The sequence below is a fragment of the Salvelinus namaycush genome, chromosome 19 (genome assembly GCF_016432855.1).
Source record: "Salvelinus namaycush isolate Seneca chromosome 19, SaNama_1.0, whole genome shotgun sequence".
Lineage (NCBI taxonomy): Eukaryota > Metazoa > Chordata > Actinopteri > Salmoniformes > Salmonidae > Salvelinus > Salvelinus namaycush.
This window is the reverse complement of record NC_052325.1, coordinates 7,167,460-7,182,490: the sequence shown is the minus strand read 5'-3', so window position 1 is coordinate 7,182,490 and position 15,031 is coordinate 7,167,460. Positions and strand designations below refer to the sequence as shown.

The following is a 15,031-nucleotide window of genomic DNA, read 5'->3' as shown; positions in this document are numbered from 1 at the left end:
AACCGTTTTAGGTTCTAGATAGTTGAATATCAGCAATCTGTTCGCTGCTCCTTTTATTTGATTTAAACCTTTATTTAACGAGGCAAGTCAGTTAAGAACAAATTCTTATTTACAATGACGGACTACCAGAAGGCAAAAGACCTTTTGTGGGGACGGGGGCTGGGATTAAAAATACAAATAAATGTAATAAATATATAGGACAAAACACACATCACAACAAGAGAGACAACACAACACTACATAAAGATAGACCTAAGACAACAACATAGCAAGGCAGCAACACATGACAACACAGCATGGTAGCAACACAACATGACAACAACATGGTATCAACACAACATGGCATCAGCACAACATGGTAGCAGCACAAAACAGGGTGCAAACATTGTTGGGCACCGACAACAGCACAAAGGACAAGAAGGTAAAGACAATAATACATCATGCAGTGCAGTAAGTGTCCATGATTGAGTCGTTGAATGAAGAGATTGAGATAAAACTGTCCAGTTTGAGTGTTTGTTGCAGCTCTCCATGCTGCTCCTCCATGCAGGAATAGCCACAGTACAGCTCCCTGCTCCCCCATGCTGGCACAGCCACAGTACAGCTCCCTGCTCCCCCATGCTGGCACAGCCACAGTACAGCTCCCTGCTCTCCCATGCTGGCACAGCCACAGTACAGCTCCCTGCTCCCCCATGCTGGCACAGCCACAGTACAGCTCCCTGCTCCCCCATGCTGGCACAGCCACAGTACAGCTCCCTGCTCCCCCATGCTGGCACAGCCACAGTACAGCTCCCTGCTCCCCCATGCTGGCACAGCCACAGTACAGCTCCCTGCTCCCCCATGCTGGCACAGCCACAGTACAGCTCCCTGCTCCCCCATGCTGGCACAGCCACAGTACAGCTCCCTGCTCTCCCATGCTGGCACAGCCACAGTACAGCTCCCTGCTCCCCCATGCTGGCACAGCCACAGTACAGCTCCCTGCTCCCCCATGCTGGCACAGCCACAGTACAGCTCCCTGCTCCCCCATGCTGGCACAGCCACAGTACAGCTCCCTGCTCCCCCATGCTGGCACAGCCACAGTACAGCTCCCTGCTCCCCCATGCTGGCACAGCCACAGTACAGCTCCCTGCTCCCCCATGCTGGCACAGCCACAGTACAGCTCCCTGCTCTCCCATACTGGCACAGCCACAGTACAGCTCCCTGCTCCCCCATGCTGGCACAGCCACAGTACAGCTCCCTGCTCCCCCATGCTGGCACAGCCACAGTACAGCTCCCTGCTCCCCCATGCTGGCACAGCCACAGTACAGCTCCTTGCTCCCCCATGCTGGCACAGCCACAGTACAGCTCCCTGCTCCCCCATGCTGGCACAGCCACAGTACAGCTCCCTGCTCTCCCATGCTGGCACAGCCAGAGTACAGCTCCCTGCTCCCCCATGCTGGCACAGCCACAGTACAGCTCCTTGCTCCCCCATGCTGGCACAGCCACAGTACAGCTCCCTGCTCCCCCATGCTGGCACAGCCACAGTACAGCTCCCTGCTCTCCCATGCTGGCACAGCCACAGTACAGCTCCCTGCTCCCCCATGCTGGCACAGCCACAGTACAGCTCCCTGCTCCCCCATGCTGGCACAGCCACAGTACAGCTCCCTGCTCCCCCATGCTGGCACAGCCACAGTACAGCTCCCTGCTCCCCCATGCTGGCACAGCCACAGTACAGCTCCCTGCTCCCCCATGCTGGCACAGCCACAGTACAGCTCCCTGCTCTCCCATGCTGGCACAGCCACAGTACAGCTCCCTGCTCCCCCATGCTGGCACAGCCACAGTACAGCTCCCTGCTCCCCCATGCTGGCACAGCCACAGTACAGCTCCCTGCTCCCCCATGCTGGCACAGCCACAGTACAGCTCCCTGCTCCCCCATGCTGGCACAGCCACAGTACAGCTTCCTGCTCCCCCATGCTGGCACAGCCACAGTACAGCTCCCTGCTCTCCCATGCTGGCACAGCCACAGTACAGCTCCCTGCTCCCCCATGCTGGCACAGCCACAGTACAGCTCCCTGCTCCCCCATGCTGGCACAGCCACAGTACAGCTCCCTGCTCCCCCATGCTGGCACAGCCACAGTACAGCTCCCTGCTCCCCCATGCTGGCACAGCCACAGTACAGCTCCCTGCTCTCCCATGCTGGCACAGCCACAGTACAGCTCCCTGCTCCCCCATGCTGGCACAGCCACAGTACAGCTCCCTGCTCCCCCATGCTGGCACAGCCACAGTACAGCTTCCTGCTCCCCCATGCTGGCACAGCCACAGTACAGCTCCCTGCTCCCCCATGCTGGCACAGCCACAGTACAGCTCCCTGCTCCCCCATGCTGGCACAGCCACAGTACAGCTCCCTGCTCCCCCATGCTGGCACAGCCACAGTACAGCTCCCTGCTCCCCCATGCTGGCACAGCCACAGTACAGCTCCCTGCTCCCCCATGCTGGCACAGCCACAGTACAGCTCCCTGCTCCCCCATGCTGGCACAGCCACAGTACAGCTCCCTGCTCCCCCATGCTGGCACAGCCACAGTACAGCTCCCTGCTCCCCCATGCTGGCACAGCCACAGTACAGCTACCTGCTCCCCCATGCTGACACAGCCACAGTACAGCTACCTGCTCCCCCATGCTGGCACAGCCACAGTACAGCCTCCTGCTCCCCCATGCTGGCACAGCCACAGTACAGCTCCCTGCTCTCCCATGCTGGCACAGCCACAGTACAGCTCCCTGCTCCCCCATGCTGGCACAGCCACAGTACAGCTCCCTGCTCCCCCATGCTGGCACAGCCACAGTACAGCTCCCTGCTCCCCCATGCTGGCACAGCCACAGTACAGCTCCCTGCTCCCCCATGCTGGCACAGCCACAGTACACTCTAACAAATGGCCAACTATCCAGCAGACTACTGCAGAACCCTGTAGTGCAGTCTCCACTGAACCAGATAATACACAGGCAATGGAGAGAGAGGGAGGGAGAGAGGGAGGGAGAGAGGGAAGAGGGGGGTAGAACAAATGCCTAGAGTGAGCCTGCTGCCTCAATTATAATATGTTGTATTATGAAAAAGCAAATAGGTATTTCTTGGAAAGTAAACATTGTGTTGAATTGGTTCCCAGCAAGTCTAAGTGTGTGTGAGACCTTGGATACAGCATTTACAATAGGACAAAAGGAGCATTGACTAAGAAGGTGAATGCAGCATAAAAGGAGTCCCTGACTAGTCTATCTGTGTCCCAAATGGCACCCTATTCCCTATATAATGCACTACTTTTGACCAGTGGGTAGAGAATTTCCAGCAGTGACAACTCACTGGCGCGCGTGCGTGCGTGCGTGCGTGCGTGCGTGCGTGCGTGCGTGCGTGCGTGCGTGGTTTCTAACTTTCTCTCTGTCAGCACTTCATAGTGAGACCTGTTTTCCTATACCTTGTTTTCCTCATCTAGCATTCTCTTTCTCGCCATCTGTCTTTCTCTCTCTTCCTCATCCTCCTCATCCTCCTCTTTCTCTCTCTTCCTCATCCTCCTCTTCCTCTCCCTTCCTCATCCTCCTCTTTCTCTCTTTTCCTCATCCTCATCTTCCTCTCTCCTCCTCCTCATCTTCCTCTCTCCTCCTCATCCTCATCTTCCTCATCCCCCTCTTTCTCTCTCTTCCTCATCCTCCTCTTCCTCTCTTCCTGTTGTTTTAACTGCTGTGAAGACAGATCTCTTCTTGTTGTTTTGAGTGCTGTGAAGACTGATCTCTCAGAGAGGTGGCTATCTTTCAGTATCACTTCAAAGCTTCACACTGCAGCAGAACAGACTGATCCCCCTCTCTTTCTCTCTTTCTCAAAGACTGACTGAGTGGGCTGGGCTGGGTGAATGACAGACTGACAGACAGAGATAGAGAGATGGAGTGAGTGGCATAATAACATTATGAAACCCCAAGGGACACATCTGGAGATAAATCACAAATCAATCAAGTTCTGTCTCTGATCCAGTTCTTTACAAAGAGGAGAGTAAGCCTGCTAGCATCCTTGTATAGACGGGTTTATTTATTTAACTAGGCAAGTCCAATTCTTATTTACAATGACGGCCTACTGGACCAATTCTGCGCTGCCCTATGGGACTCCCAATCACGGCTGGATGTGATACAGCCTGGATTCAAACCAGGGACTGTAGGGATGCCTCTTGCACTGAGATGCAGTGCCTTAGACCGCTGCGCCACTCGGGGTTAGCTGACAACGTCAGGGAAACGATGCACACGCTTCAGTGGGGCTGAAGGATGTGTGTTGTTATAGTTCTGGATGGCCAGGCAGCTAGCAGCAATGACAAGAAGCTGCCATGTGGGGAATCGTAGGTGGCTCATTTCAGCTCGTTGTATCTTGTTATTGATATTGTTATTGTCTTGTTTTGAGATGTTTTGACTTATATCACGTCTATGCTAATATGGCAAAAAATCGCTAGCTATCTAACCAACAACTGTAACGATGTATTTAAATGACAACGAGTGCTCATTGTGCAAATGTACAGTACATTCAGAAAGTATTTAAATCCCTTGACTTTTTTCACATTTTGTTACATTTTGTTATTCTAAAATTGATTAAATAGATTTTCCCAACATCAGTCTAAATACAATACCCCATAATGACAAAGCAAAAACGATATATTTTTTTAATTTTAGGATGTATAAATGTATGTATAAAAATATAAAAACCTGGAAATATCACATTTACATAAGTATTCAGACCCTTCACTCAGTACTTTGTTGAAGCACCTTTGGCAGCGATTACAGTCTGGAGTCTTCTTGGGTATGATGCTACAAGCTTGGCACACCTGTATTTGGGGAGTTTCTCCCATTCTTCTCTGCAGATCCTCTCAAGCTCTTCCAGGTTGGATGGGGGAGCATCGCTGCACAGCTATTTTCAGGTTTCTCCAGAGATGGCGCCAACGGAGAGGGCTGCCTCGCTTCTAGTCCTTGGGAAACTTTGCAGTATTTTGTTTTTTTCTGTATTATTTCTTACATTGTTAGCCCAAAAAATCTAAATGTTATTACATACTGCACCGGGAAGAACTATTGGATATCAGAGCGACATCAACTTACCAGCATTACAACCAGCGCTACCACCCACTGCTTCCGAGTATATTACTCGCTAATGTCCAATCCCTAGATTCGGGATTGGGCAATTCGGGCAAGGGTTACTTTCCAGAGAGACATCAGGGATTGTAACATACTCTGTTTCACGGAAACATGGCTCTCTCGGGATATGCTGTCGGAGTCGGTAAAGCCACCTATATTCTCGGTGTGTCGCGGGGGTGTATGTTTCATGATTAACGACTCATGGTGTAATTGTAACAACATACAGGAACTCAAGTACTTTTGTTCACCTGACCTAGAATCCCTCACAATCAAATGCCGACTGTATTAACTCCCAAGAGAATTCTCTTCCGTTATTGTCACAGCCGTGTCTATCCCCCCTCAAGCTGATACCACGACGGCCCTCAAGTAACTTCACTGGACTTTATGCACTGGACAAGAGAAATACATATGTAAGAATGCTGTTCGTTGACTACAGCTCAGCATTCAACACCATAGTACCCTACAAGCTCATCATTAATCTTGAGGCCCTGGGTCTCAACCCCGCCCTGTGCAATTTGGTACTGAACTTTCTGACGGGCCGCCCCCAGGTGGTGAAGGTAGGAAACAACATCTCCACTTCGCTGATCCTCAACACTGGGGCCCCACAAGGGTGAGTGCTCAGCCCCCTCCTGTACTCTCTGTTCACCCATGACTGCGTGACCATGCACGCCTCCAACTCAATCATCAAATTTGCAAACAACACAACAGTAGTAGGCTTGATTACCAACAACGACGAGACAGCCTACAGGGAGGAGGTGAGGGCTCTCGGAGTGTGGTGTCAGGAAAATAACCTCTCACTCAACATCAACAAAACAAAGGAGATGATCGTGGACTTCAGGAAACAGCAGAGGGAGCACCCCCCTATCCGCATCAACAGGACAGCAGTGGAGAAAGTGGAACGTTTTAAGTTCCTCGGTGTACACATCACGGACAAACTGAAATGGTCCACCCACACAGACAATGTGGTGAAGAAGACGCAACAGCGCCTCTTCAACCTCAGGAGGCTGAAGAAATGTGGCTTGTCACCTAAAACCCTCACAAGCTTTTACAGATGCACAATTGAGAGCATCCTGTCGGGCTGTATCACCGCCTGGTATGGCAACTGCATCGCCTGCAACCACAGAGCTCTCCAGAGGGTGGTGCGGTCTGCACAAATAATCAGCTGGGGCAAACTACCTGCCCTCCAGGACACCTACAGCACCCAATGTCACAGGAAGTCCAAAAAGATCATCAAGGACAACAACCAACTAAGCCACTGCCTGTTCACCCCGTTACCATCCAGAAGGTGAGGTCAGTACAGGTACATCAAAGCTGGAACCAAGAGACTGAAAAACAGCTTCGATCTCAAGGCCATCCGACTGTTAAACAGCCATCACTGGCACAGAGAGGCTGCTGCCTACATACAGAAATGAAATCATTGGCCCCTTTAATAAATGGAACACTAGTCACTTTAATAATGTTTACATATCTTGCATTACTCATCATACTATTTATTGCATCTTAGCCTATGCCGCTCTGTCATTTCTCATCCATATATTTATATTTATATATTCTTATTCCATTCCTTTACTTAAATGTGTGTGTATTAGGTATCTGTTGTGGAATTGATAGATATTACTTGTTATCTATTACTGCACTGTCGGAACTAGAAGCACAAGCATTTCGCTACACTCGCATTAACATCTGCTAACAATGTGTATGTGACCAATAACATTTGATTTGATTTGAGATGTTCGATCGGGTTGTCCTGGCTGTGTGGGTAGGGTTGTTGTACTGTTGAAAGGTGACCCTTCACCCTAGTCTGAGATCCTGAGCACTCTGGAGCTGGTTTTCATCAAGGATCTCTATGTACTTTGCTCCATTCATCTTTCCCTCGATCCTGACTAGTCTCCCAGTCCCTGCCGCTGAAAAACATCCCCACAGCATGATGCTGCCACCACCATGCTTCACTGTCCGGATGGGGCCAGGTTTCCTCCAGACATGACGCTTGGCATTCAGGCCAAAGAGATCAATCTTGGTTTCATCAGACCAGATAATCTTGTTTCTCATTGTCTGAGTCCTTTAGGTGCCTTTTGGCAAACTCCAAGTGGGCTGTCATGTGACTTTTACTGAGCAGTAACTTCTATCTGTCCACTCTACCATAAAGGCCTGATTGGTGGAGTGCTACAAAGAGGGTTGTCCTTCTGGAAGGTTCTCTTATTTCCACAGAGGAACTCTGGAGCTCTGTCAGAGTGACCTTCGGGTTCTTGGTCACCTCCCTGACCAAGGGGAGGTGACCAGTTTGGCCAGGAGGCCAGCTCTAGGAAAGGTCTTGGTGGTTCCTAACTTCTGCCATTTAAGAATGATGGCGGCCACTGTGTTCTTGGGGACCTTCAATGCTGCAGAAATATTTTGGTCCCCTCCCCAGATCTGTGCCTCGACACAATCTTGTCTCGGAGCTCTACGGACAATTCCTTTGACCACATGGCTTGGTTTTTGCTCTGACATGCACTGTCAGCTGTGGGACCTACTTTTTTCCTTTCCAAATGTCCAATAAATTGAACTTACCACAGGTGGACTCCAATCAAGTTGTAGAAACATCTCAAGGATGATCAATGGAAACAGGATGCACCTGAGCTCATTTTCGAGTCTCATAGCAAAGGGTCTGAATACTTATGTAAATAAGGTATTTCTGTAGTTTTTTTAAAAACCTGTTTTTGCTTTGACATTATGGGTTTATTGTGTGTAGATTGATGAGGAAAACAATTAATTTAATATATTTTAGAATAAGGCTGTAACGTAAAAAATGTGGAAAACGTCAAGGAGTCTGAATACTTTCCGAATGCACTGTATAATGTTTTCAATAAACATTTGAAGATTAAATATAGTTTACATGTTGTCAACAATCTAAGCTGACCCCGTCTGCTTTGCCCCATAGTTACGCACGCGTTGGTTTTGTTGCTAGACAGCCAACCCGTCTATAGAGGTCTGTGCTGGCGTTCAGCACCATGGACAGCATCATGCCTGCGCAAAGGAGAAGAGGGTATGTGAAGTACCCTGGACAGAGGCAGATCAACTGTAGGAGGCAGTTGAGAGGGAGAGTAGAGTAGGTTCAGTACCTTGGACAAGGGCAGAGGTGGGGTTGTCAGAGAGTTAGTTCAGGAACCATGGAGAGCAAATGAATTTTATCTGGCTTTGCTGTGGACAGAAAAGCTGACTGAGAAAGTTCTCCCAAGTGCTTAGATAATTTGTTATGTTCACACAGCCACACAAGCAAACCTATTCAAAAGACCCACCCCAGTGCACAAACAAACACATTGATAAAGACATATATTCACACACGTTCCGCTACATACTGACACACTCGTCACACAAATCAGCACAAGTACACCCTATATTCATCCATTCTGTTCCACAAATCATTTACATTGACATGTTAGTCATTTAGCAGACGCTCTTATCCAGAGTAGTCAGTGCATACATTTTCATACTTTTTCGCACTGGTCCCCCGTGGGGAAGCGCCATGCTCTACCAACTGAGCCACACGGGACCACGTCCTAGAAATGCTAGCTTGCCTAATGACAAGCTAATTAAGCAACAACTGATGTGTTACATTCCTAATGATATTTTTTTAATTCAGTTCACTGAGGCTACCCAGAGACATGCATTACCAGTGGGCCTGCATGGCTCTCTGACAGGTTGGGTCAGCTTCAAGGTGTGTGCGTACATTGGGTCTGCATGCAAGGCTCTCTGACAGCCTAGCTCAATGACAAGGTCAAAGCTACAGCTACGTCCCCAATGAGTGTGTTTCTGTGGATCACTGTCCACAATGTATTATTCATATATTAATCTCTTCTTTTTCATTTATCCTCCTCTATCTACCTATCCTCTACCCCTACATCTCTTACTCCCTCTCTCTTTTCCCCTCTTTCTCTCCCTCTCCCCCTCCCTCTCTCTCCCCCTGTCTCAGGTTGGCTACACGAATTGGGAAAGCGTCTGGGCACCCCTTATTTCGTATCTCCCCTGGCAACTCTGGCTCCTGATTTGCTGCACCCTGCAATTGTCGACTCCCTCCATGCCAACAGCAGCCAATGGAATGTGTCCGGGTCGGAGCTGGCGGGGCGGAACTCGTGGAACTCCAGCCAGTGGAACGTCACATGGATGGGGGCGGGGGCTGGCGGGGTGGGGGTCAGGGTGGGTCAGGGTGGAGGGATGCTGGGTGGGGGTCCATCAGTGAGGAGCTCCTACGTGACGTCGCTATACTTCGCTCTGAGCAGTCTGACCAGCGTGGGCTTCGGAAACGTCTCGGCCAACACCGACTCAGAGAAGATCTTCTCCATCTGCACCATGCTCATAGGAGGTGAGTCCCTGGAGATACAACAGGAACATTATTGGTTAGTGAGAACGTCAGGTTTCAGTGGTGTCAGGGGATAGATAAACCATCTGCTGTGTGCCTCCTCTCCTGTCCCTCTCTGGTGTATTCTGTTTATAACTATACCACTGATTATATAGCTATTCAACAATGACTATGGCATATTGTCATTAGCTAAGACATAACTGAGAGTTATGTCTCTCTCTCTCTCTCTCTCTCTCTCTCTCTCTCTCTCTCTCTCTCTCTCTCTCTCTCTCTCTCTCTCTCTCTCTCTCTCTCTCAATACAATTCAATTTCAATTCAATTTAAGATCTGTATTGGCATGGGAAATATATGTCAACATTGCCAGAGCAAGTGAACTAGATAATAAACAAAAGTCAAATAAACAATAAAAATTAAACATTACACTCATAAAAGTTCCAAAATAATAATGACATTACAAATGTCATATTATGTGCAAATAGTTAAAGTACAAAAGGGAAAATAAATAAACATAAATATGGGTTGCATTTACAATGGTGTTTGTTCTTCACTGGTTGACCTTTTCTTGTGGCAACAGGTTTTGTGGCAACAGGCAATTTTGCTCCTGTGATGACACACTGGTATTTCCCTCAATAGATATGAGTGAAAAATTAGGTTTTTTTTTCGAATTCTTTGTGGATCTGTGTAATCTGAGGGACATATGTGTCTCTAATATGGTCATATATTTGGCAGGAGGTTAAGAAGTGCAGCTCAGTTTCCATCTCATTTTGTGGGCAGTGTGCACATAGCCTGTCTACTCGAGAGCCAGGTCTGCCTATGGAGGCCTTTCTCAATAGCAAGGCTATGCTCACTGAGTCTGTACATAGTCAAAGCTTTCGTTAAGTTTGGGTCAGTGGCAGTGGTCAGGTATTGTGCCACTGTGTACTCTCTGTTTAGGGCCAAATAGCATTCTAGTTTGGAAAGAAATATGTGTTTTTTGCCAATTTTAACCGCACACTTGTTGTTTGTGTACATGGATTTTATAACACTGTATGTTTTTCCCCCAACACCACTTTCCATCAATTTGTATAGCAGACCCTCATGCCAAATTGAGTCAGAAGCTTTTTTGAAATCAACAAAGCATGGAAAGACTTTGCCTTTGTTTGTCAATTAGGGTGTGTAGGGTGAATACGTGGTCTGTCGTACAATAATTTGTTAAACAGCCAATTTGACATTTGCTCAGTCTATTGTTTTCACTGAGGAAATGTACAAGTCTGCTGTTAATGATAATGCTGAGGATTTTCCCAAGGTTGCTGTTAACGCGTATCCCACGTAAGTTATCTCTAAAATGTTTCAAAATAAAACACCTGAAATATCACATTTACATAAGTATTCAGACCCTTTACTCAGTACTTTGTTGAAGCACCTTTGGCTGTGATTATTTTCTGCAGATACTCTCAAGCTCTGTCAGGTTTGATGGGGAGCATTGCTGCACAGCTATTTTCAGGTCTCTCCAGAGATGTTCGATCGGGTTCAAGTCCAGACTCTGGCTGGGCCACTCAAAGACATTCAGAAACTTGTCCCAAAGCCACTCCTGCGTACTCTTGGCTGTGTGCTTAGAGTCGTTGTCCTGTTGGAAGGTGAACCTGAGGTCCTGAGTGCTCTGGATCAAAGATCTCTCTGTACTTTGCTCTGTTCATCTTTCGTCTTTCCCTCGATCCTGACTAGTCTCCTAGTCACTGCCGCTGAAAAAGATCCCCACAGCATGATGCTGCCACCACCATGCTTCACCTTAGGGATGATGCCAGGTTTCCTCCAGATGTGACGCTTGGCATTCAGGCCAAAGAGTTCAATCTTGGATTTCATCAGACCAGATAATCTTGTTTCTCAGGGTCTGGGAGTCTTTAGGTGCCTTTTGACAAACTCCAAGCGGGCTGTCATGTTCCTTTTACTGAGGAGTGGCTTCTGTCTGGCCACTCTACCATAAAGGCCTGATTGGTGGAGTGCTGCAGAGATGGTTGTTCTTCTGGAAGGTTCTCCCATCTCCACAGAGGAACTCTGGAGCTCTGTCAGAGTGACCATCAGGTTATTGGTCACCTCCGTGCAGCCAGCTCTAGGAAGAGTCTTGGTGGTTTCAAACTTCTTCCATTTAAGAATGATGGAAGCAGGTGGACTCCAATCAAGTTGTAGAAACAACCGCATGGGTTGGTTTTTGGTCTGACATAAACTCTAATAAATTGTGGGACCTTATATAGACAGGTGTGTGCCTTTCCAAATAATTTCCAATCAATTGAATTTACCACAGATTGACTGCAATCAAGTTGTAGAAACATCTCAAGGATGATCAATGGAAACAGGATGCACCTGAGCTCAATTTCAAGTCTCATGGCAAAGGGTCTAAATACTTGTTTGTATTTATAATGAATTTGCAAAAAAATCTAAAAACCTGTTTTCGCTTTGTCATTATTGGGTATTGTGTGTAGATTGCTGAGGATTTTTTTCTCTCAATTTAATCAATTTTAGAATAAAGCTGTAACGTAACAAAATGTGGAAAAGGTCAAGGGATATGAAAAGTTTGTACAAACCTCAGGGTTTTTCTTTATTTTTACTATTTTTTACATTTTAGAATAATAGTGAAGATATCAAAACTATGAAATAACACATATGGAATCATGTAGTAACCAAAAAAGTGTTAAACAAATCAAAATATATTTTAGATTTTAGATTCTTCAAAGTTTTGCCTTGATGAAAGTTTTGCACAGTTTTTTTCATCAGTACAAACAATAGCACGCAAGTATAAACACCATGGGACCACGCAGCCGTCATACCACCCAAGAAGGAGACGCGTTCTGTCTCTTAGAGATGAACGTACTTTGCTGCAAAAAGTGCAAATCAATCCCAGAACAACAGCAAAGGACATTGTGAAGATGCTGGAGGACACAGGTACAAAAGTATCTATATCCACAGTAAAATGAGTCCTATATCGTCATAACCTGAAAGGCCGCTCAACAAGGAAGATGCCACTGCTCCAAAACCGCCATAAAAAAGCCAGACTATGGTTTGCAATTGCACATGGGGACAAAGATCGTACTTTTTGGAGAAATGTCCTCTGGTCTGATGAAACAAAAATAGAACTGTTTGGCCATAATGACCATCGTTATGTTTGGAGGAAAAAGGGGGAGGCTTTCAAGCCGAAGAACACCATCCCAACCGTGAAGCACGGGGGTGGCAGCATCATGTTGTGGAGGTGCTTTGCTGCAGGAGTGACTGGTGCACTTCACAAAATAGATGGCATCATGAGGCAGGAAAATTATGTGGATATATTGAAGCAACATCTCAAGACATCAGTCAGGAAGTTAAAGCTTGGTCGCAAATGGGTCTTCCAAATGGACAATGACTCCAAGCATACTTCCAAAGTTGTGGCAAAATGGCTCAAGGACAAGGTATTGAAGTGGCCATCACAAAGCCCTGACCTCAATCCCATAGAAAATGTGTGGGCAGAACTGAAAAAGCCTGTGCGAGCAAGGAGGCCTACAAACCTGACTCAGTTACACCAGCTCTGTCAGGAGGAATGGGCCAAAATTCACCCAACTTGTTGTGGGAAGCTTGTGGAAGGATACCCGAAACGTTTGACCCAAGTTAAACAATTTAAAGGCAATGCTACCAAATACGAATTGAGTGTATGTAAACTTCTGACCCACTGGGAATGTGAAGAAAGAAATTAAAGCTGAAATAAATAATTCTCTCTACTATTATTCTGACATTTCACATTCTTAAAATAAAGTGGTGATCCTAACTGACCTAAGACAGGGAATTCTTACTCTGATTAAATGTCAGGAATTGTGAAAAACTGAGTTTAAATGTATTTGGCTAAGGTATGTAATCTTCCGACTTCAACTGTAGGTCCCCCAGTACCAGGTCCTTCGAAGTGCTCATGGATGCTCTCTATGCCCCAGAGTTTAGAGAATGCAGGCTTAGACTACATCTCCCATGAGGCCACACCACAGAGAACAAGCACTTTCCTGGTCCCATTTTGGGGGATGATTAAAAATGGAAACATTCTCCTCAGATTTAAAAACAGCAACGTTTTGGCAGTAAACTGCCTTTTCTAGGACTTCTTGCAAATGGAACAACTGTCAATAATGTAACTAGAGAGTGGTGAATGTTTGCATACCAAATGGAACCCTATTTCACATGGTTCTCTATGGGCCCTGATCAAAAGTAGTTCACTATTTAGGAAATAGGGGGCCATTTGGCATGCAGTACTTCCAGTCTAGTTCTTATTCAGTTAGAGTGGGGCAGTAAAGGTCTGTTTCATGAGAGAGAGATGTAGTGATTTTTAGGGGTGGGTGCGTTGATGAGAGAGGACATATTCTCAGGCCACTTTAAAACCAAGTGTGGCAGCCACATAGACACACCCACACAACCCCCCAGATACACAACACACAACCACATACACACATACAGTACATCCTGCCCATTGTCTCATTAGAATATGTAAATATGTAAAAATAGAACCTGCCTGGAGAGTTGAGGTTTAAACACAGCCGAACTAGCTCCAGTCCTATACTATAACGTAACTGTGACGATGTGCCAGACAGATGGAGAGCATTGACTGAAACAGAGAGAGACAGCCTCACAGGGAGAAACAAGAGGCATACACAACAACCTGTCTACCCAGAACCAGACTGTTACACAACATCAATGATGAAACCATCCAGGATCATTGGACCGGGATAATCACTGTCTGTCTAATAGGTCAGGGGAGAGTCTGGCCCTGTCCATGTGGCTGCTTCAATTGGCTCTGATAGTTAACAATCCATGTACACACACACACACTTCAACACCCTCGTTAGCGGCGCCTCCCTCAGACACACACCCTCACACTCAACCTCAACCTCAATCACTGATGTAAATACACACACACACATTCTTGCAAACCCCCAAACAACCACCCACACAATCACACAGAGTCAAAGTGTTCTGTTCCATCAGTGCAGAGTGAGCGTGTGTGTGCATCCCTGCTTGTGTGTGCAGCTCTCAGACTGCAGATCAGATCACTGTCAGACTGGAACCTCATCTCCTCACCCCTCCGCAGTAGCTGTCAGCATAGCGAGAGAGAGAGAGAGAGAGAGAGAGAGAGAGAGAGAGAGAGAGAGGGTAGAGGACGAGAGAGAGAGGGGAGAGGACGAGAGAGAGAGAGGGAGAGAGAGAGAGGGAGAAAAATAGAAAGAGCGAGAGAGAGAGAGAGAGAAAGGGAGAGCGAGATAAGGTGGGAGAGGGGGTGGTAGAAAGAGGTGAGCCGTAATCAGACACAGAGAGAGAAGGAGAAGCTATAATAAAGGAAATCAGAGGAAAGAGTGCAGAGTGAGTGTGTGTGCAGCTCTCAGACTGGAACCTCATCCCCTCTCCCCTCCCCTCCGCAGTAGCTGTCAGCATAGATAGAGAGAGAGAGAGAGAGAGAGAAGCAGTGAGATTGGCACATCTCTATTTTAGCAGGGGTATGCTATTGAAATGCTGTGAGCAGTGTACCTCCTTTAGGTATGACTGACAGCTATTTTCCAGCTCAGGGGTAACAGGTAACTTCCTGAT

At 47.3% G+C, this 15,031-nt stretch overlaps 1 protein-coding gene across 1 annotated transcript in view; it reads left to right on the top strand.

Moving 5' to 3' along the window:
• The window catches only part of LOC120063662 (potassium voltage-gated channel subfamily H member 8-like), a 193,344-nt gene that overhangs the window by 146,474 nt on the left and 31,839 nt on the right, over positions 1–15,031 (top strand). The window contains exons 9-10 of the mRNA XM_039013958.1: positions 9,077–9,120; positions 9,310–9,466. Coding sequence (XP_038869886.1) covers positions 9,077–9,120; positions 9,310–9,466 — 201 coding nt within the window. The remainder of the gene's footprint in view (positions 1–9,076; positions 9,121–9,309; positions 9,467–15,031) is intronic.